Here is a 20762-nt window from a genome sequence, read left to right as displayed (position 1 = left end):
GTGTTGCGCGCTCCCGGTCTCTGCCGTTGCCGTCAGGCTATCAGCACGTTCAAGCCCAGTGGGAACGGCAGCGGTGCTAGAAGAAGCTGTGGCACCCGCGGCTGGCCTTTTCTTCTTCCCGCGCCTGCCCCCCCCCCCCCCCCGTGATCCGGAACAGGAAGTGATACGCGGTGCGTGGGAAGGAGAAAGAGCCGTGCCGCATGATAAAGTAGCAGCGGTGGCTGCAGCATCAGCCCCCGAGCAATTGAAGCAGCCGGTAATCGAGAAAGGAGTCAGCAGGGATTCTTCTTTCTTGGCCTGTGGGGGCTGCTGCAGCTCCCATTTGTGCTCGGGGGGTGGGGTGGAGAGGAAGTGAGTGAGAGAAAGAGAGAGAAGCAGCCAGCCAGCCTGTGTGTGATTGACTGGTCAGAGAGCTGGTGTGTGTGTGTGTGTGTGTGTGTGTGTGTGTGTGTGTATGTATGAGAGACAATGAAAGTGATTGCTCAGGGAGATGACTGATGTGTATGTGAGAGTGTGAGACATTAGTCAGGGAGGTGACTGATATGTGTGTGTGAGAGAGAGAGAAAAAGCATGAAAGTGAGAAGTCTGGGTATGTGAGAAAGCATGGGCGTAAGAAGCCTGGTGTTGGGGGTGGGGGGGGGGGGGTGAAAGAAAGCATGGGAGTGAGAAACCTGGGTGAGTGTGCATGCATGAGAGAGAGAGAGAGACTGGTTGGTAAGGTGACGGTGTGTGTGAGAGAAAAAGACTGGTGTGTGTGAATGTGAGAGAATGTGATTCAGGGAATGAGAAGCCTGTGCACGTGGAGAGTGAGCATGGAAATGAGAGAGACTGGTGTGTGTGTAACAGAGAGAAAATGATTATGGGAATGAGAAGCCTGTGCATGTGAAGAGAGTGAGCATGGGAGTGAGAAACCTGGGTGTGTGTGAGACATAGCATGGGAGGGAGAAGCCTGTATATCTGAAAGAGAACATGGGAGTGGGAAACTTGTGTGTGTGTATGCATGAGCGAGATCAGGTGACTGGTGTGTGTGTGTGTGAGAGAGAGAGAAAGAAAGTGATTATGGGAATGAGAAGCCTGTGCATGTGGAGAGAAAAAGCATGGGAGTGAGAGACTGGTGTGTGTGTGAGAGAGAGACAGAGAAAGTGATTATGAGAGTGAGAAGCCCATATATGTAAGTAGAACACGGGAGTGGGAAGCCTGTGTGTGTGTATGGCATGAGAGAAACTGTTCAGGAAGGTGACTGGTGTGTGTGTGCCAAAGACTATTTGGGAGATGATTGGTGTGTGTGAGACAGAAACTGGTCATGGGGGCATGACTGGTATGGTGTGTGTGTGTGTGAGAGAGACATGGGCACTAAGGAAGAGGACCATAAGTATAGAGCTTAGCTTCTACTGCTGCTTCTGGTGTGTGCCACGGCCTGCAGGGAAGGGGAGTAGGAGAGCTGCTGGAAGGGGTAAGTAAAGGTGGCGTTTAAGTTTATTTTTCTTGACTGCCATTTTAATTGTGTGATGTCTGCTTTTTTGAAATATTTTATTGGTGTTCGGAGAATGTTTAATAGTTTTTATGAGTTGTTAATTGTTGGATGTTATTCTGTTCATAGCTGTTTTGAAACATTTATTCTGCTTATTAGTATAGTTTTACAATTATTTCTGTGTGGGGATCTATAGCTGCTTGCTAGTTCTGTTTTCCTAATAAGAGGTGTATTGGTTTTTAGGACCTGATTTAATATTTGTAGTGTTGCCTTTTCATAGGTAGGGTTGCTCCTGTTTGAGTGTATTCCATAATACAGGTGTAACTGTGTGCGGATTAGTTTGTGCATTACTACAGATCCTGGGAGTATGTTAGGTCGGTTCTGTGTCTGTTACCTAGATGAGATATTTTACTAGCATGTAAGCGTTTGTATCGGTCTTATTTGTTGTGTTTTCTCAAGAGGACATGCATTGGTGGTAAACTGTCTTTTCATAAATAGGGCTATTGAGCCTGGAAGTAGAAGGAGTTTGAGTTGCTGTTACTGAGATGACACCAGAACCAGAATATCTTTTTTGTAGGGTGAGTTGTATGGGGAATGTCATAATTCTGCTTTACATCCATTATTGTGGGTCAGGGGGGTTCCCGTGGATGCAAACTGTATTCTTTTACATCTAGCCCCGTGACGATCATGGGGTCAGTGTGTCATGCATGTGAGAACCTATGGTGAGTTGAGTCACATTCACATTTAAATGTCATAATTAAATGATAAGTGTGCACTAAAATCCAACCCCCTCCATAGCCCCGCCCCCGCCCCACCTCCACCCCGCCCTGCTGGGCCATGGAAAAATGGTCTTGCTTGAAGCCGGTCCCTGGTGCAAAAAAGGTTGGGGACCACTGCTCTAGCGTATGTGTGGGTCTGGAGATTATTTGAGGCCTGTTGCAAGGAACGCAGTGTCACTCCTCTGGCAGTCAAAATCCCACTAATTATGGATTTTTTGCAGGACGGCTTGAATAAAGGTTTGCCCCTTAACCCTTGAATGTCCAGGTAGCGGCCCTCTCCTGTTTCAGGGGCGAGGTGAACAGAACCCGCCTGTCAGCTCTTCCGGATGTGGCCCGTTTTCTGAAAGGGGTGAAGCACCTCCGGCCACTTCTACGGTGGGCGGTTCCCTTGTGGAATCTTAATCTAGTATTGGAAATTTTGGCAGGGCCCTCCTTTCAGCCACTGCCAGTGTTTGATTGGTTGAGTAAAGTTACGGTTATCCGTTTTTAATCATATTTATAGTCTTATTTTTAATCAAGTTTTTTCATTAGTATGTCCCACAGTAGCTTTTGAAGAGAATACTGAAGGGCTGAGGTCACTGCAGGGGTGTATTTAGAGAGACGTCAACTTTGAAATCTGACTCTGTCTCCATCTGCTGGCAGGGGAGCATAAACCCTTTGGTCCTGAGTCTATCTGTCTACACTAAGGGAAAACGAAATTATCAGGTAAATAATTTCTTCATTTGAGCCTGATTTACTAAGCTTTTTCCCCCATAAACACAAGGAAAAATGTCTTAGCAAATCAGGGCCCTTTGTGTCACTGGATTTTTCTTTGGGATGGATTTTACTGTACATTAGAGAAGTCTACACTAATAAAATTCCTTTAAAAATCTAATATACAGTGGCTATAGAAATTCTCCACCCCTTTACAAAATGTTGACCTTTTGTTGCCTTATATTCTGGAAGTAAAATGCATTAAACTATGATTTGTTTCATGTTTCCACTCATCCTACCCCACAATTGCCAAGTGCAAATATATTCCAGAATTCCTTAGAAAATGAAGCAGAAATAAAAACATGGAATAGCTTGGTTGGATAAGTCTGCACCCTGTTTGCACCTTTGTAGCAATCCTAAATACTTAGTTTAGTTTGTTTTTCAGAATGACAGTTAAATAATAAACTAAACTAATCAAAGCAGTAAACATTAAAAATAACATAAATAATAAAATGATGATAAACAAAGCAAATAATTAACCTCCTACAAATACACATAATATCATATAAAACAAAGCAAAGACATAAATACAGAATATTAAACATTCACAACAATATTTAAATCAGTTCAGCAACCATGACACTAAGGAGCTGTCCAAAGAATTCTGGGGCAAAGTTATGGAAAGGCAAATATGAGAATGGGGATAAATAATGGCAAAGTTTATTTGCATATCCTTCAGAGCATGATCATGGTAATTGTTAAGAAGTGGAAGGCATAAGGCACCACAAGACCCTGCCTAGGTCTTGACGATGCAAGGAGATGACCAATCAGGGAGGCATCTTCGAAAGAGTACAGACGTCTATGGACAAGTCTGGTCCAAATGTGCAGTTGACAGCAGTACTCCAAGCACTCCACAAATTTGACCTGTATAGTAGGGTGGAAATATGGAAGCCATTACTCAAAAAAGCCCACCTTGAATCCCATTTGAAGAACACAGAGGAACACTATAACCATGTGGCAAAAGATTTTGAGGTCTGACAAAACCAAAATAGAACTTTTTGGCCTGAATGAAAAGTGTTACTTTTGGCATCACCCAGCACATCATGCAGAGAACACCATCCCTACTGTGAAGCATGTTGGTGGCAACATCATGTTATGAGGATGTTTCTCATCAGCAGGTACTGGGGCACTTGTCAGGATAGAAGGGACAATGAAGGGAGAAAAGTACAGAAAAGTTCTTGAGGAAAACCTGCTGCCCTCTGCAAGAAGTCTGAAACTGGAATGGATGTTCACCTTTCAGCATGACGACAACCCAAAGCACACAGCCAAAACTATGCTGGAGCAGCTAAGGAACAAAAGGTTAAATGCCCTGGAGTGGCATAGCCAGAGCTCTGACCTCAATCTAATGGAAAATCTGTGGCATGACTTGAAGATTCCTATCCATCAACACTCCAAAAGGAACTTGACAGATCTTGAACAGTTTTGTGGAGTTATCTAATATTGACAAATCTATGTATGCAAAGTTGGCATAGACCTATCCCAATAGATTCTCAGCTGTAATTGCTGCCAATGGTGCTTCCACTAAATATTGAATCTGGGGGGAGGGAATGCAGGCTTATCCAACTAAGCTATTCCATGTTTTTATTTCTGCTTCATTTTTTAAGGACTTCTGGAATATATTTTTCACCTGGCAGTTGTGGGGTAGGGTGTATGGATATATGGAACATACACTGGTTTAATGCATTATACTTCCAGGATGTAAGGCAACAACAGGTGAACATTTTGGAAAGGGGTGTAAATTTTCTGTAGTCACTGTGCATAAGGAAAATTATCTTTTGTGAGGGATTTTGGAGGAGTGGGAGGTTCAGTGCTTCAGTGCAGTGGTCAAGTTTTAAATATATTTTGTGTTTTAACAGAATACAAAGATCCGGGCTAATTTTGGATCTCGCCAATTTGCCTATGCAGAAGGTCAAGCACACAGAAATGCTGCAGATTTGTGCATTGATCTAGCAGAAGAGATAAGTGCCAACTTTGAAGCATTGCCATTCGCCATGGCTTCAGACAGCGACAACGACGCGGGCACCAGCATAGCATCTGACCCGGGATCCCATGGGCCTCCTTGCCGAATTGCTGCTGTAGCCACAGCTCAGCAACGTAAAGTCATCTTTTTCTAATTTGCTAGTGCACAGAGATATTCTTAACTTTTCAAATAACTAGCATCTGGGAAATGAAGTGGAGCTCTGAAGGAGAACTCAGCTTTATATTTATGCCAGAGATATTACAGAGCACTTCATGATGTTTTCAGCACTATATTAGCCAATGGAACATCCTGTTACTATTTAAGAAGAGAATATGTTAGCCAATGGAACATCCTGTTACTATTTAAGAAGTCAGACTGAAGTAAGTATTTTGGGTAGTGTGACTTCTTTATTAGCTCATTGTTTCATTTTGTTCTTTTGGTCATCTTGTAGAATATGACAGCGATGCTTCCTGCCACTATAAAATAGAACTCAGTTATGAGAATCTCATCACATCTGGTCCGGATCCTCATCCTCCACCTATTGCAGATGATGAAAGTGATGATGACGATGATGATGATATCCCACGGGTAAGGACGATGACAGGATGGTGGCAACCTAAAATAAGGATTAAAGTAATCGTCTTTGCCCTGATGGAAGCCCAGTATTGTCTTCGCTTCTGGTATTAGCCAGGAATTCTCAGAGTCCTTTCTAAATCCTGCCTGGTAGTGGTGAAGTTATAGCAAGGCCTGTCTTTTTACATGGATGTAATACAGAAAAATAAGGGACTTGAAGGAAAGAAGAGCATACATAGGTTTGAAGCTCATTGCTCTTGTAAAACAAGACTCTATGGAGATTTTGCATGAACTCATCTTAAAGTAGGAAAAAGCATTTAATAGAACATCCGGTTAGAATGGTTATAAATTGTGTTGAAGGCATCGGGTGACACTCTTTATAAGATTTTTTTTTTTTGTTAGCCATGTAATATACTGTTATTTCTTTGTGAAAATCCTACATAAAACTACTGAAAGAGATGAGAAAGGAGAACACATTCTTCCTGCTGAATATTTTCTTTACTTTTCTCTTCCACTTCTCATAAGAGCCTCAAATTTGAAAAAAATCTGCCTTTTTTTTTGTTATGCATAGAGTAATCGTTCTGTCTTCTGCTCTAATCCCTTTTCCAGGAGGATCACTATGCTCTTTTGGTTAAAGCTTGGGAAACAAAAGTATTTCCTACAATTAGAAGACGGTTCCGCAACGAGGCAGAGAGAAAGTCGGGTTTGGACCAGATTAAAGGAGCCTTGCAGCTAGGTAATGAGTGTGAGATGATGGAACAAGATACTGCTTGCACTGGCTGAAGACCGCAAATCCCATTTGCAAGAAATCAATCAAATGTTTTTTTTCCCCGCTTGTTTAGGCATGGTGGATATAGCTCGGCAAACTGTGGAATTTCTCTACGAGGAAAATGGAGGTATTCCAAGAGACCTATATCTGCCCACCATTGAGGATATCAAAGATGAAGCAAATAAGTTCACCATCGATAAAGTTCGAAAGGGTATTGCATCCTCGCTTTCTTATCAGGAAAAGACCATAATGGGCGCATATCCCTGCTGTCTCAAGAGAGAGAGGGGAGGGGAAAAATAGGACCTCTAACTTTCTTCCTTGTGTACTTTATCATGGTTTATTGCTTACTTGCATGTGTTAATCCTGCCAAAGTATCCGCAGGCCACAAAGAAAACCTGACCAGCCCACTGCCTCTCTCCGTGCATTCTGAGACTTCTGATTTTGAATTAAAACAAAAAATGGTCCCAATCTTCCTTTTGACTGGAGATATCCTAAGAAATGGAGGGCATATTATTTGTACCACGCCTTTAGGGTTTAAAAGCTATAGGCATCCATGTTGGGTTTGCATTGTTTTCAAGTGAACACATTTCTTTTTAAGAAGACAGTTGGCTGCACTAAGTGCAGGCCTGCGACTCGAGCAAACAGCACGAGTATTTTTACCCACAGAGAGGAAAATTTTCAACAGTGGAGTTTACTCTAGTTACCCAGGTAAAATAATTTGAAAATTGCCCACATAAGGAAGTCAGCAAATGTGTGCACAAGTTACACGAACTTTCAGTGCAAACTTACATGTCTGCTTTTGAAAATGATCAGATCAAAACTACTCACGCACAATTACACCTGCTAATTTACGTGCAGATTTTTTCTGAGAAAATTAACACGCATACTTTTGAAAATGAAAGAGTTTGCATACAAGTCCAGCCCCACCGCAGGAAAACTTCCACTCAGTCCAGGTAACCTTGCCCACATACAGGATATGCATGTGTAAGTTTACCTGCATATTGTTTTCTCCACAGAAATGCCTTAAAAAATGACCCCTTTCTCCTGTGCATATATAAAGTAAATTGAATGAAAAGTTTGCACCTTGAAATAAGATAAAACACTAATATTACTTTCTAGTTCCTTTGTGAAGATGGTAATTCTAGTATATATGAACTGTGTAATCTGTTACACTTGCAGTATTCATTTTGGATATTTGATTGTGCTTTAGAACCAGTATATGCAACTACCTCTGAGCTGAAAATGTATTTTCCCTGTACGTACCCGGATCAGTCCAGACACCTGGGTTTTGCCTCCGCACCAGCAGATGGCGACAGAGAAGTTTTTACAACAATCCTGACATATATACCAAGGTGCCACCCACAGTCCCTCAGTCTTACTCTGTCTCCAGCAGATGGTGCAGATGCAAAACCCACAGTCTCTGGTTTCCTGATTATAGCCTTTATTGAAGCAGGAGTGTAGTCGGGGTTTATTTGGCTGTGAGGAGCCGTATCTTTAAATTTAAAAAATAAAAATGCAAGGGAAAGTCCTGTTGCCCTCAGGGTTTCTGGGAGCCTCCCAGGGGGTTGCGAGGTCTTGAGGAGACCATCCCCCCTGGTCAAGGCCGCTGCTAAGGGTCGAGGATCTTGTTTCTATACTTTTCAGCAACACTGGGGTGATACAGGGGAGCCCGGCTCCCTCACCCCCTTACAGGAGCAGGACCTGTCGCTATCCAGAACCCGGGACAGTGAAACGGCAAGTTAAAGTGTGTTGAAAAAAAAAAGTGTTGTTTTTATTCTTGGTGCACGCCGGCTCTCTGTCACTTACTGGACTTGGGAGGGGAGGGGGCCTGCGCTGCGTGATCATGTTCTTTCATTTTTTTTCACCGATTTTCTTGGGCCCTGAGCAGGCCTCCAATACCTCGGGGATCATCTTGCCGCGGCTCGTCGCGTTCGCGTCTGTCCCAGACGGGCTTCTGCTCGGAGTGCGTGCAGGAAGGAGAGGGACCTTCCGCCTCACTTCGGGGGGGTGGGGGCTCGCGGGCAAGCACCATGTTCAGAGGTGCGATCTGCAGAGTCTCCAGTGCCTTTAGCAGACCCGTTCCTGCTCAGCGAGGGAACGGGTGCCATTTTGGGCACATTTCGTGAGGACACGCGGGCAGCGATGGGGGAGGGGATTTTACCCCCCTCGCTTTCCCTGCAGCAATTTCCTGCCGGGGGGGGGCACTCCCGGGGGGGAGGCCTCTCCTATTCATGAGGACAGCCCCGAGGGGGCCACTGATTCCTCATCGGACTCATCGTTCTCCTCTGAATTTGTGCTACTTATGCACAAAGCTTTTTTAGAGCAAAGAAAGTTGGGAGAAAACAGGCAGCGGACAAGCCTTTCCAGCTTCCGCATGACCGGAGCAAGAGGAAGAGGGACAGCTCCAGAGGGGACTCTGATCCTCGCAAGGACAAGAGACCCTTACGCTCCATGCCAGCGGAGACGGATTCGGATTCTCCGTCTCAGGATGATCAAGACCCTCAGGGTTCCCCCCGGGGATAGCTGGGGGCGATGCAGACCCACCGCAGGGGTCTGGCAGGGGTTCTCAGATGACGGAAGGTGACGATCCAAAGGTGGTTCGTCTCTTTAAGAAAGACGAGCTGTCTCCGCTGATTCCGGCCATCTTACAGGAGCTTGGGCTGGAGTCTCAACCAGTGGAGTCCCGGCTGGGTGCGATGGATCCGGTCTTGCTGGGCCTCAGGGGTCCTACAGTTTCCTTTCTTTTCCATTTCTCATCGACGGATCTCCTCTTCCGGGAATGGGACACCCCGGAGTTGGGGTTGAAGGTCAGTAAGGCGATGGACAAGTTATATCCCCTTCCGGAAGATGCCTTGGAACTGCTCCAAGTCCCTAAGGTGGATGCCACGGTGTCGGCTGTTACCAAGAGGTCCACTATCCCGGGTACAGGAATAACTGCCCTCAAGGACTTGCAGGACAGAAAGTTGGAGATGCAGCTCAAAAAGGTGTTTGAGGTGTCTGTACTGGGTGTCTGAGCTGCAGTGTGCAGTAATTTCGCGTTGTGTGCGGGTCTTCACTGGGCCCAGCACCTCCAAGCCAATGCTGACCTCTCTGAGGGGGAGGCGGTTCATGCAAATCGGCTTGAGGCGGTCATGGCGTACAATGCGGATGCTCTGCATGACCTGTTGCGCATGTCCGCCAGATCCATGGTGTCCGCGGTTTCGGCACGCAGGCTACTCTGGCTCCGGAATTGGGCGGCGGATGTTTCCTCTAAGGCCCATCTCAGATCGCTTCCTTTTAAAGGAAAGTTCACAAACTACCAGAGGACAGGCCCCGGTCCAGAGGGTCGTTCCCTGCTCGGTCTCAATTTCGAGCTAATAGGAGACCATGGCCGGCTCGGGCATCCGGGTCATCCTTTCGCCCGAGTTCCAACAGAAGACAATCGTGGTCTTAGCCATTTCATGGCAAATGCTTCGGCACACCAGGTAACCCCCCGTCGACAGCGGTGGTTAAGGCCTCACAATGAGATATTGCCAGTCCATCCCTCAGTGCCAGTCATCCACCAAGTGCCAAACGTGGGTGCCAGACTATCACTTTTCTTTGAGGAATGGACTAAAATCCCATTCCCCCCCCTCTCCTCCTAGCATTCCTAAATTGCATATCTCTTAGTGTTTTCATTTTGTACATATGTATATATTTAAAAAAAAAAAAATCTCGATTATTTAATGCAAATTTCCCCTTGTTATTCACTCTCTCATTTATTCATTTGTTAACTTGTTTCATTTGTTCTATGTAAAGCGCCATGCCTGGCGTTTGTTTTTGTTACACTGTGAACCAATGTGATATCCTGGATGAATGTCGGTATATAAAAATTTTAAATAAATAAATAAATAAAATAAATAAAATAATGTCGGATCAGTGGGTCCTTACCGTGATAAGTCAAGGTTACGCGTTAGATTTTATACAGCGTCCTCGGGACAAGTTTCTGATATCTCCATGCGAATACCGAGGAAAAACGGGAGATTTTACTAGGCACAATATAGCGTCTTCTGGACTTGGGGGCCTTAACACCGGTTCTATCCGCGGAACTCCGCAGGGGTCGGTATTCCATTTACTTCATAGTTCCAAAAAAGGAAGGAACTTTTTGTCCAATATTGGATCTCAAACGAGTTAACCGATGTCTGTGGGTACCCCGGTTCAGAATGGAGACTCTTCAGTCAGTCATCGCCTCAGTACGTCAAGAAGAGTTCTTAGCATCTCTGGATCTAAAGGAGGCATACCTCCATATCTGCATCCGGTCATTCCACCAGAAGTTTCTCCAGTTCTGCATTCTGGGACATCACTATCAGTTCCGGGCCCTGCCGTTCGGACTCGCCACCGCTCCCAGAATGTTCACCAAGGTGATGGTGGTGGTGGCAGCTCAGCTCCGGAGAGAAGGTTTTCTCGTGCACCCCTACCTGGACGATTGGCTGATTCGGGCAAAGTCCGAGGTTCTGTGTCAGGCGGCTATCCACCGTATGCTACAACTCTTGCAATCGCTCGGCTGGGTGGTCAACCTTGCCGAGAGCCGATTGATACCTTCACAGTCTCTGGAGTACCTGGGAGCCCTTTTCAACACAGAGCAGGGCAGAGTGTTTCTCACCAACGAACGCGTGGTTAAGCTTCAGGGACAGGTAAGGGACCTGTTGTCCACGCAGCTGCCCTTGGTGAGGCATTACTTGAAGGTCTTGGGATCCATGGCATCCACTCTGGAATTGGTACCCTAGGCCTTTGCTCATATGCGTCCCTTACAATCAGCCTTGCTGTCCCGCTGGAGTCCGGTGTTGGACCAGTTTCTCATACCGCTTCTGCTTACAGACTCGGCGAGAGTCAGTCTCGATTGGTGGCTTGTCTCGGACCACCTGACGTGCGGGGTTCCCCTGGTAATGTCCAACTGGACAGTTGTCACCACGGATGCCAATCTTTCTGGCTGGGGAGCTGTTTGTCTGGGAAAGTTGGTGCAGGGGCAATGGTCCAGAGACCAATCTCAGTGGTCGATCAACTGCTTGGAAACAAGGGCAGTGACTCTGGCATTGCAGGCTTTCCTTCCGCTTCTTCAGGGGAAGTCAGAGTATTGTCGGACAATGCAACCACGGTAGCCTATATCAATCGTCAAGGGGGAATGCGGAGTCATCCGGTGGAGTCTGAAGCGAAACAGTTGATGGACTGGGCGGAACAGCATCTGGTCAGCCTGGGGGCTTTCCACATCGCCGGCATAGACAACATTCAGGTGGATTTCCTCAGTCGTCACCGTCTCGATCCCAGAGAGTAGGAGTTGGCCGACGAAGCATTTCAACTCATCTGCCATCGGTGGGGCACGCCATGTATGGATCTGATGGCCACTTTCAAGAATGCCAAGGCCCCGCGCTTTTACAGTCGGCACAGGGAACCAGGAGCCGAAGGGGTTGAAGCCCTGGTCCTACCCTGGCCGAAGAACATCTTACTGTACATGTTTCCTCCTTGGCCGCTGATCGGAAAGGTGCTACGGCGAATAGAGCTCCATCCAACAGCGGTAATCCTAGTGACTCCGGAGTGGCCACGGCGTCCCTGGTTTGCGGATCTGCTCAATCTGACCGCCACCGAACCTCTCTGGTTTCGGGACTCCACGGATCTGCTTCATCAAGGCCCTATCTGTTTGGAAGAGGCGGATCGCTTCTGTCTAGCGGCTTGGCTTTTGAGAGGCAACGGTTGAAGAATAAGGGTTATTCGGACGCGGTGGTGGCTACGTTGTTGAGGTCGCGAAAGCCTTCTACTTCCCTAGCATAGGTTCGGGTCTGGAAAGATTTTGAAACCTGGTGTGTGGACTACTCTGCGGATCCTATGTGGGCGTCGGTCCCGGACATTCTAGGCTTCCTTCAGGCAGGTCTTTCTAAGGGTCTGTCTTGTAGTTCCCTACAGGTACGGGTTGCGGCGCTCAGTTGTCTCCGAGGTCGGATCAAGGGGGTGGCCTTAGCATTGCACTCTGATGTGGCGCGTTTTCTTCGGGGGGGCAAAACATTTACGACCACCGCTTCACCATCCGTGCCCTTCCTGGAACCTCAATTTGGTGCTTTTGGCATTGTGTGCACCGCACTTTGAGCCTATTAAGTGAACGACGCTGAAGGATCTCAAGCTGAAGGTGGTATTTTTGGTGGCAATTTCTTCGGCACGTAGGGTGTCGGAATTGCAGGCGTTGTCATGCAGGGAACCATTCTTTCGGATTTACGATTCTGGTGTCTCCTTGCGGACAGTTCCTTCCTTTCTTCCGAAGGTGATGTCGTCTTTTCACATGAATCAGTCGGTTGAGCTCCCCTCTTTTTCAGGAGGGGACCGGTCGGATCCTGTGGAGAAGGATTTACGGAAACTGGATGTCCGCAGGGCTCTGCTCTGGTATTTGGAGATTACAAATCCTTTCCGGGTATCGGACCATCTTTTTGTGTTGTGGAGTGGTTCGAAGAGAGGGGGTATGGCCTCAAAAACTACGATAGCTCGTTGGCTAAAGGAAGCTATCGGATCCGCGTATTTGCTGCGCGGTAAGACACTGCCGGTAGAGCTTCGCGCCCATTCTACACGGTCACAGGCCGCCTCTTGGGCAGAATGTCAGCAAGTTTCGCCCCAGGAAATTTGCAGGGCAGCTACTTGGAAATCCTTGCATACCTTTGCAAGGCATTATAGATTGGATGTGCAGGCTTTGGATTCCGGTGGCTTTGGAGAAGGAGTGCTCAGAGCGAGCCTCTCCGGCTCCCGCCCTAGGTAAGTTGGCTCTGGTACATCCCAGGTGTCTGGACTGATCCGGGTACGTACAGGGAAAGGAAAATTAGTTTCTTACCTGATAATTTTCGTTCCTGTAGTACCACGGATCAGTCCAGAGCCCCGCCCGTAACTGTGTTTACTTAAGTAACAGAGAGTCCGCTCGTATATGTTCTCCTTTTCGAACGGTTAGTTTTTCGCTGGTTCCTTTGGTTCTGTGAGTTCTGTTCCCGGTTTGGGGTTTGACTGAGCCTTATAGTTGGGAAGTTAGTTGTTTTGGTGTTTGTTCCATGTTGCTTTGACATTATGTAAGACTGAGGGACTGTGGGTGGCACCTTGGTATATATGCCAGGGTTGTTGTAAAAACTTCTCTGTCTCCATCTGCTGGTGCGGAGGCAAAACCCAGGTGTCTGGACTGATCCGTGGTACTACAGGAACGAAAATTATCAGGTAAGAAACTAATTTTCCTTTCAACTTCTACTGATTATGATCCCATTTCTGTGACCTGAATGTTACAAACTCTTTCATGAGCAAGCATCTGCTGTTTTTTCCTACAATATATTGCTGAGCTACTATAAGAATGCATACACATCCTCACTTATAAGAAAAGCCATTTTATACAGTGACAAACTGTACTCACAGAAATATTTTGTACTGTGTTCCCTTGGTCCCTAGGGCTCACTGTGGTGATTAGGTCTCCAGAGAGTAATAATATCGCCAGCAATGCAGTGGGCACTGCTTTACCTAAATTTGCCATTCGAGGGATGCTGAAGACGTTTGCTCTGCATGGAGTGGTCCTGGATGTAGATTCAGTGAGAAACCTTTTACTATATTGAGAAAATATATGAAAAGATTCTTATTTTCCAACTAGTTTGGATTTGGTCTGGTCTTTAATTATCTTGAAGTGCTGTAAGTTTTATAGAAGAAAAGACATTTCTAATGTTTGTAGATTATTTTTTATTTTTTACGTTGGTGCAAAATAAAATGCATGTGCACTGCTGTGATTGCTTGTTAACTAGTTTTATGTTTTCAGTTATGTTTCTGGCAGTAAGAAAATCCAAGGCATTGCATACAAGATTTATTTTGGGACAGTGTAGCTGAAAATATGATGAGACTGAAGAATAGCTCATCGCATATCAGTGTCTTATATCTCAGTATGTTGTACTTTATATTGAAATGGGCATGCAAACAAAATATCCCTTTTATCATTTCAGGCAAATGAGTTGGTACAGGTAGAGACTTACCTTCGAAGTGAGGGAGTGTTGGTGAGATACTGGTACCCTATCGATATGCTGGAAAGGCCTCCTGCAGGGTATAGGAGGACTGCAACAAATGGACTGGTTACACTGGACAGCACAAACATTCAGATTCACAGGTAAACAGAAATGTACGATTTCACAGCTAAATGTCTAAAGTAATTGTTACCATCAGGGAAGATGCATCCTAGCTGGGGGGAGCTGGAGGCTTCTGGACTCTCTAATACAGTAAATGTGATGAATACAGCAAGAATAATTCTGCCATGTGGCAAACCTGAAAACTGGTTAAAATAAAACTTGGTATATGTTCGTCATAAGGAACATAATCTGGTCTTTTATTCCTGCCTTCACACGGAGTATAAGGTTACATGTCCTCCTTCCTTATGAAATGCTGTGAAAGTTGATCTCTGGTGGCTCTTCTAATTCTGTCATTTTGGAAATGTTGAAGATGGTTTTGAGGGCTGCACCCTCCCTAGATCCCCACTCTTAAGTTCCTTGCTCTTGAATTAAAAAGACCAAACTGTTGCGTATTAAATAGGAAAGTAAACGTAAGAAATGTTGCAACCTGTAGCTTTTAGTTTGCTTTTCAGATTGGGAGCCAATTGTCTTGGACAGTCTTGAATTTTTCTGGAAAGAAAATGCTTTTTGTTTCTGTGGCTTTTGACAAAAAGTCAGGGAACAAAAGAAAAATGAAGGTGCAGCTGCTGGTGGGCCATGCACAGAAAATAAAGTAAGATATCTTATTTCCTGAAGGCCTGGTATTAAATAAGCCAATTCCATCATTAATGAGAAACCTTTGATGCATTTTCACAGGGAGCTGTCCTGCTTTTGTTTTTAAAAATGGGAGGAGGTAAGATCGTAGTTTAGGTTTTGTGACGCAGCCCTGGAATGAAGTGGGATTTAAAACTTTTCCAACAGCTTCAGTTTATTATGATTTGGCTAATAGCTCTCTCAGTTCCTTTTTACAGATTGAGAAAGTTTTGAGGGGCATTTATTATATATGAAAGCCTTTGCAGCGATTAAATGCTGTGGAAGAATTATGTACATATGGTTCTGCAATCAAAGGCGCTTCTATTATTTATTGGGCTTTTCTACAGGCTAAATATAGCAACACAACACCTCAGACTTTGATAGATAACATGGAATATAGATCTAGGAACTCATTTGCACAAAATTGCTTGGAAAGGTATATGGTTTTCAGTGCATCATATTTCTATTTGCAACAAGAGAGTCAAGCTGATGATTAAGCTGTTATATAGAACGTATCGTACCCTGGTTTATTTTTCAATACTTTTCCCTACTGCAGATTCATTATGTTGGCGGGGATGTAGAGCATATGTAATGGTACTGTCTAGGGGTGCATCGGTTTTGGGAAAGGATCACACAGGAGATCTTTGATATTATTGGTTCTCCGGTGTATGTGACCCCTCTTCTAGGGCTTTTAGGTAAATGGAATGAGTCCCTGGTTCCTGCTAAGTTTTGGTTATTAGTGGCTGAACTTTCAGCCAGATTCACAGTGGCTACATTCTGAAAGTTTAACCCATGTTTCGATCACTGGCGGGCTCAGGGCTAAGAAATTGCTAATATTGAAAAGTTAAGATTCATCTTAAAAGGAGAAAGCTGGGGGAAGTGACGTCATCTGACCAAGATGGCCGCTTAAATCTTTCCTCCGATACTCTCCAAAGCAATAAAGGATAAATCTCCCAGTTTCAGTGGCGCAGCCATTCAGCAATTTCTACATCCGAGAAGCCACGACTCCAGAGAATATGTCTAGCCGAAAAAAAGCGGTGGATCTGCAGCAATTTTCTTTTGATGCCGGTGGATCCCGCTTTGCGGCTCTGAGTGAGGCCACGGGGGAAGCAGACCCGAATGGCGCAGAAGGTAAACAAGGTCCAGAATTACTGGAGCTGGACAGTAGAGAAAGGTCCATCAATAAAAAAAGACCTTCAAAACTGGTTTATGGGCCTGAAAAATGATATAAAAATGCTATCGGACGAATTTCGCGACGCGATTGCTAGTCTCCGCACCGATATTAAAGACCTGGGACATCGGGTGGACAATAGTGAGGCCCAGCTAGACGACCATAACACACGGTTAAACAATTTAACCTCGGAGATTGCAAGTTTGCACAACATAGAAGAGGAAACGGAGTTAAAACTTGAAGACTTAGAAAACCGAACACGTCGCAACAACTTGCACATTTGGGGCTTACCAGAAGACGCAGCCTATACCGACATCAAGGAAATTGCCCGGCTAATTTGCTGTGCGCTACTTAAAGCAGCGGTGGTGGCGAACGAAGAATCACCGGACTCGCCCAAAACCGTCAAGGTAGAACGGGCACATTGGGTCCTAGGAGCAGTGCCCAGAAATGCCCCTAGGTACATTGTACTTTGCAAGCATAATTTTTCTGTAAAAGAAGCCATTATGAAAGTTGCAAGAAAAGTGGACGCCTTTGAGTGGGACAGCCATGCCCTTTCAGTCTATAATGACCTCTCTCCAGCAACCTTGAAAAAGCCACCAGGATTTCCAACCTGTTACAGCTGCCCTTCGGAGAGACCATCATCTTTATCGCTGCCTCTTCCCTTGTGGAATAGCGTTTACCATTAAGGGTGTATCATCTAGGGCTAAATCGATGACAGAAGCTGTGGCCATACTAAAAGGCATGGGAGTGGTCATTGCTTATATGGCACCAACGTAAGATCAGACACTGCCCGCTCTGGAGACCGCAAAATGGCAGAGAGCGGGGAAAGGAGATCGTCGCTTGAAGAGGACATCGGGCTCCGGTGTGCTGGGGAACTCGACAACATCGGAACGCAAAAAAGATTCTCTGGCCTCCTGAGAGTGAATGAGGACACAAGAAACCTACAGCACAATGGGATTTCTATGGATGTGACATAGCCATTTTTGAACACTGGGTGTACTCTTAAACAATATGATACATTATCTGTCTTTAAGAAGGCTGGAATCGGAGAGAGATAATAATAATAATACTTTGATTGTTAATGAATGGGGAGGATGGGAGGACTAGATGAATCTTCCTCTGTTAGAGGTCAACCTCATGGGAGGCGACAATTTTCTGAGGGGTAGAGGGGGTGGGATTACTGGGGAGAGGGGGAAAGGAAAGGTTGTTAGCAGTACAGTTGGTTTTCATTTTATTCGAATGGTACTTAGTCCTGGGCAGATGAGGGAGGAGGATACATAATGACCACTCTTAAATTTGTATCCCTTAATGTGAAGGGATTAAATTCTCCTATGAAGAGGAGACAATTATGTAATGAGTTGTCCCGCCTACAGGCTACTGTGGTTTTCATTCAGGAAACACACCTCAAGCGGAGGCATGAGCATTTATTGCGCCCACGTTTCTTTAACCAAAAGTATTATGCCGCCAGTGGTCCTAAATGTAAATACAGTGGAGTGGGAATCCTTTTTGCTAATTCGTTGGGAGTAAAGGTTCTTGACACCATTACAGGTCCTAATGGCCGATATATAATCCTGGTGGTTGAGATTCAAACTGTAAATACACCCTGGTTAATGTATACTGTCCAATACTGACCAGAGATTGGTTCTGGATGAAATTAATCAGAAATTGCACCAAGTGGAGGGGGGGGGTCACTTAGTAATTGGTGGTGACTTTAATATGGCACATATGGTGAGCAACGACACATCCTCAGGAAAGGGAAGTACAAATCAGAGGGATCGGAGTCTCTTAATCGACTTATGAATGATTGGCAATTGGTTGATGTATGGAGACTTCTGTACCCACATAGCAAGAATTCATTCTACTCTAGACCCCATAATACGTATTCATGTATAGACTATTTTTTAATTGATAAAACGCTAGTCGATCATACAAAAACGCAGACATAGAATGTATTACGTGGTCCGACCACTCGCCTATATGGTGGGAGGTGGTCATACCTAACTTTGACCCAGGTATACGATTCTGGAAGCTGAATGACAGCTTACTAAAAAATAAAGAATACCTCCCCAAGATAAAAAAGCAAATAGAGGAATATATACTACTTAATGCAACAGCAGATAAGAACATAAGAACATGCCATACTGGGTCAGACCAAGGGTCCATCAAGCCCAGCATCCTGTTTCCAACAGTGGCCAATCCAGGCCATAAGAACCTGGCAAGTACCCAAAAACTAAGTCTATTCCAAGTTACCGTTGCTAGTAATAGCGGTGGTTATTATCTAATTCAACTTAATTAATAGCAGATAATGGACTTCTCGTCCAAGACCTTATCCAATCCTTTTTTAAACACAACTATACTAACTGCACTAACCACATCCTCTGGCAACAAATTCCAGAGTTTAATTATGCGTTGTGTGAAAAATAACTTTCTCTGATTAGTTTTAAATGTGCCACATGCTAACTTCATGGAGTGCCCCCTAGTGACTCTCTGGGAAGGATTAAAAGCCAATATAAGGGGCAATTTTATTAGCCTGGGAACCTATCACAAAAAACAGAAAGGGTTACTGAGAATTAAGTTGTTACAGTGGATAGCAGATTTAGAAAAGGCTCATAAACAGGATCAGAGGTCAATTAAGATTCACGTACTTGATGAGGCTCGACAATTGTTGAAAGACTTAGATGCTGAACAAATTTATTTATTTATTTATTTATTTCAGATTTTTATATACCGGCATTCGAGACAGCAGTCACATCGTGCTGGTTCACATAAAACAGGGGTGCATAGTAAACATAACTATAACAATGGTGTTGAAAAGGCAGTTACATATAACAGGGTGATAAGAACTTGGCTGAGAAGGAAGAGAAAGGAAAGGTTATTAAAATTCACACAGGTAAACGATAGAAGATAAGGATGACCATGGTGTAATTGGAGATTAGTTAACCGAGTTGGAGATTAGTTAACCATGTTGGAGATTAGTTAACCATGGTATAGTTGGAGATTAGGGGTAGCTTGGCGGTGTTCTATCAATTGGCGTCCGGGAAAGCTTGTGTGAATATCCAGGTCTTTAGTCTTTTTTTTGAAAGTTGAGATGCATGGTTCTGTTCTTAGATTTGAGGGGATGGAGTTCCATAACGGTGGAATGGCAGTAGAGAAAGCCCGGTCTCTTAGTGTGCAGTGTCTAGTGGATTTGGACGGTGGTACCTGTAGCGATCCCCTGTATGCATCTCTTGTCGGTCTTGACGAATTGTGTAGTTGGAGAGGGATCTGTAGGTCAATGGGAGCCAGTTGGTTGATGTTTTTGTGTGTGGTAAGAATGGCCTTGTATATTATTCTAAAGTGTATAGGTAGCCAATGGAAGCTCTTTAGAATGGGGGTTATGTGGTCCCTTCTCCTGGTATTTGTCAGAATTCGTGCTGCTGCATTTTGCACCATCTGAAGCGGTTTGGTGTATGAAGCACATCAAATAGCACATCAGTTAGATATAGTGAAACAGGAATATTATGAACAGGTTGATAAACCTAGCAAACCTTTAGCCCATAAATTAAAAGGTCAACGAACACAATCCCATATTCATAAAATCAAAGACTACTTAGGGCAAATTCATATCAAATCACCTATGATTAAGACATGTTTTGCTAAATTTTATGAGGCTCTCTATACTACTGATCATGAGGTGGGATCCAAAGATATATCCAGCTTTCTTTGCAAATTGGAATTGCCATCTCTCACGCAAGAGAGACAGGCTACTCTGGGATTACCTATTACCACAAAGGAAGTTCAAGATGCTATTAAATCTCTGAAAGCAGGAAAGGCACCCGGACTTGATGGGTACACGCCCTTATTTTATAAAAAAATTTATGGGAGTGTTAATGAATCCTCATAAGGATATGTTTAATGCCCTTCGAGAGGGGCAGCAATTGCTTCCCCATGGTAACACAGCAGGGATTACGGTAATCCCAAAACCTGGGAAAGATGATACTCTATGTGGGTCTTACCGACCCATATCTTTGATCAACATCGATCTTAAATTGTTAGCCAAGATCCTCGCCAATCGCCTACGGTTAGTAATTCTGGATTTGGTTAAAGAAGATCAGGCAGGATTTATGCCGGGGAGGTCTACTTCGGATAACGTCCGAAAGATTTTGAATCTCCTTCAGTACTCCTAACCATAGATGCAGAAAAGGCATTTGACAGCGTCCATTGGCCTTTCGTGTTCGCAGAGATGGAAAAGATGGGTGAGGGTGGGCTTTCTTAGGATGGGTCAAAGAACTATACAGGGACCCACGGGCCTGTATCAAGATAAACTGTGGATATACTACTACCTTTCCTATTCACCGGGGCACTAGGCAGGGGTGCCCTCTCTCACCACTGCTCTTTGCATTGAGTGTTGAACCGCTGGCTGAAATGGTCCGTCAAGCGCGGGATATCTATGGGGTTTCGGTAGACAAGGACCAATATAAGATATCTTTATACGCGGACGATATCATTTTTACAGTCACGAAACCTGATACATCCCTAAAAGCTTTGACAAGT

General features: G+C 44.8%; 1 protein-coding gene across 6 annotated transcripts in view; it reads left to right on the top strand.

Moving 5' to 3' along the window:
* HECTD4 (HECT domain E3 ubiquitin protein ligase 4) overlaps positions 1-20762 on the top strand; it is a 541903-nt gene that overhangs the window by 363792 nt on the left and 157349 nt on the right. For all 6 annotated transcript variants that reach the window (XM_029571656.1, XM_029571654.1, XM_029571657.1 and 3 more), the window contains 6 exons: positions 4860-5097; positions 5415-5551; positions 6146-6272; positions 6379-6516; positions 13728-13864; positions 14267-14427. In XM_029571656.1, the coding sequence (XP_029427516.1) occupies positions 4860-5097; positions 5415-5551; positions 6146-6272; positions 6379-6516; positions 13728-13864; positions 14267-14427 (938 nt within the window). The remainder of the gene's footprint in view (positions 1-4859; positions 5098-5414; positions 5552-6145; positions 6273-6378; positions 6517-13727; positions 13865-14266; positions 14428-20762) is intronic.

This window comes from Rhinatrema bivittatum, chromosome 11, assembly GCF_901001135.1.
Source record: "Rhinatrema bivittatum chromosome 11, aRhiBiv1.1, whole genome shotgun sequence".
Lineage (NCBI taxonomy): Eukaryota > Metazoa > Chordata > Amphibia > Gymnophiona > Rhinatrematidae > Rhinatrema > Rhinatrema bivittatum.
Note: the sequence above shows the minus strand (reverse complement) of the source record. Positions and strands in the feature narration are given on the sequence as shown.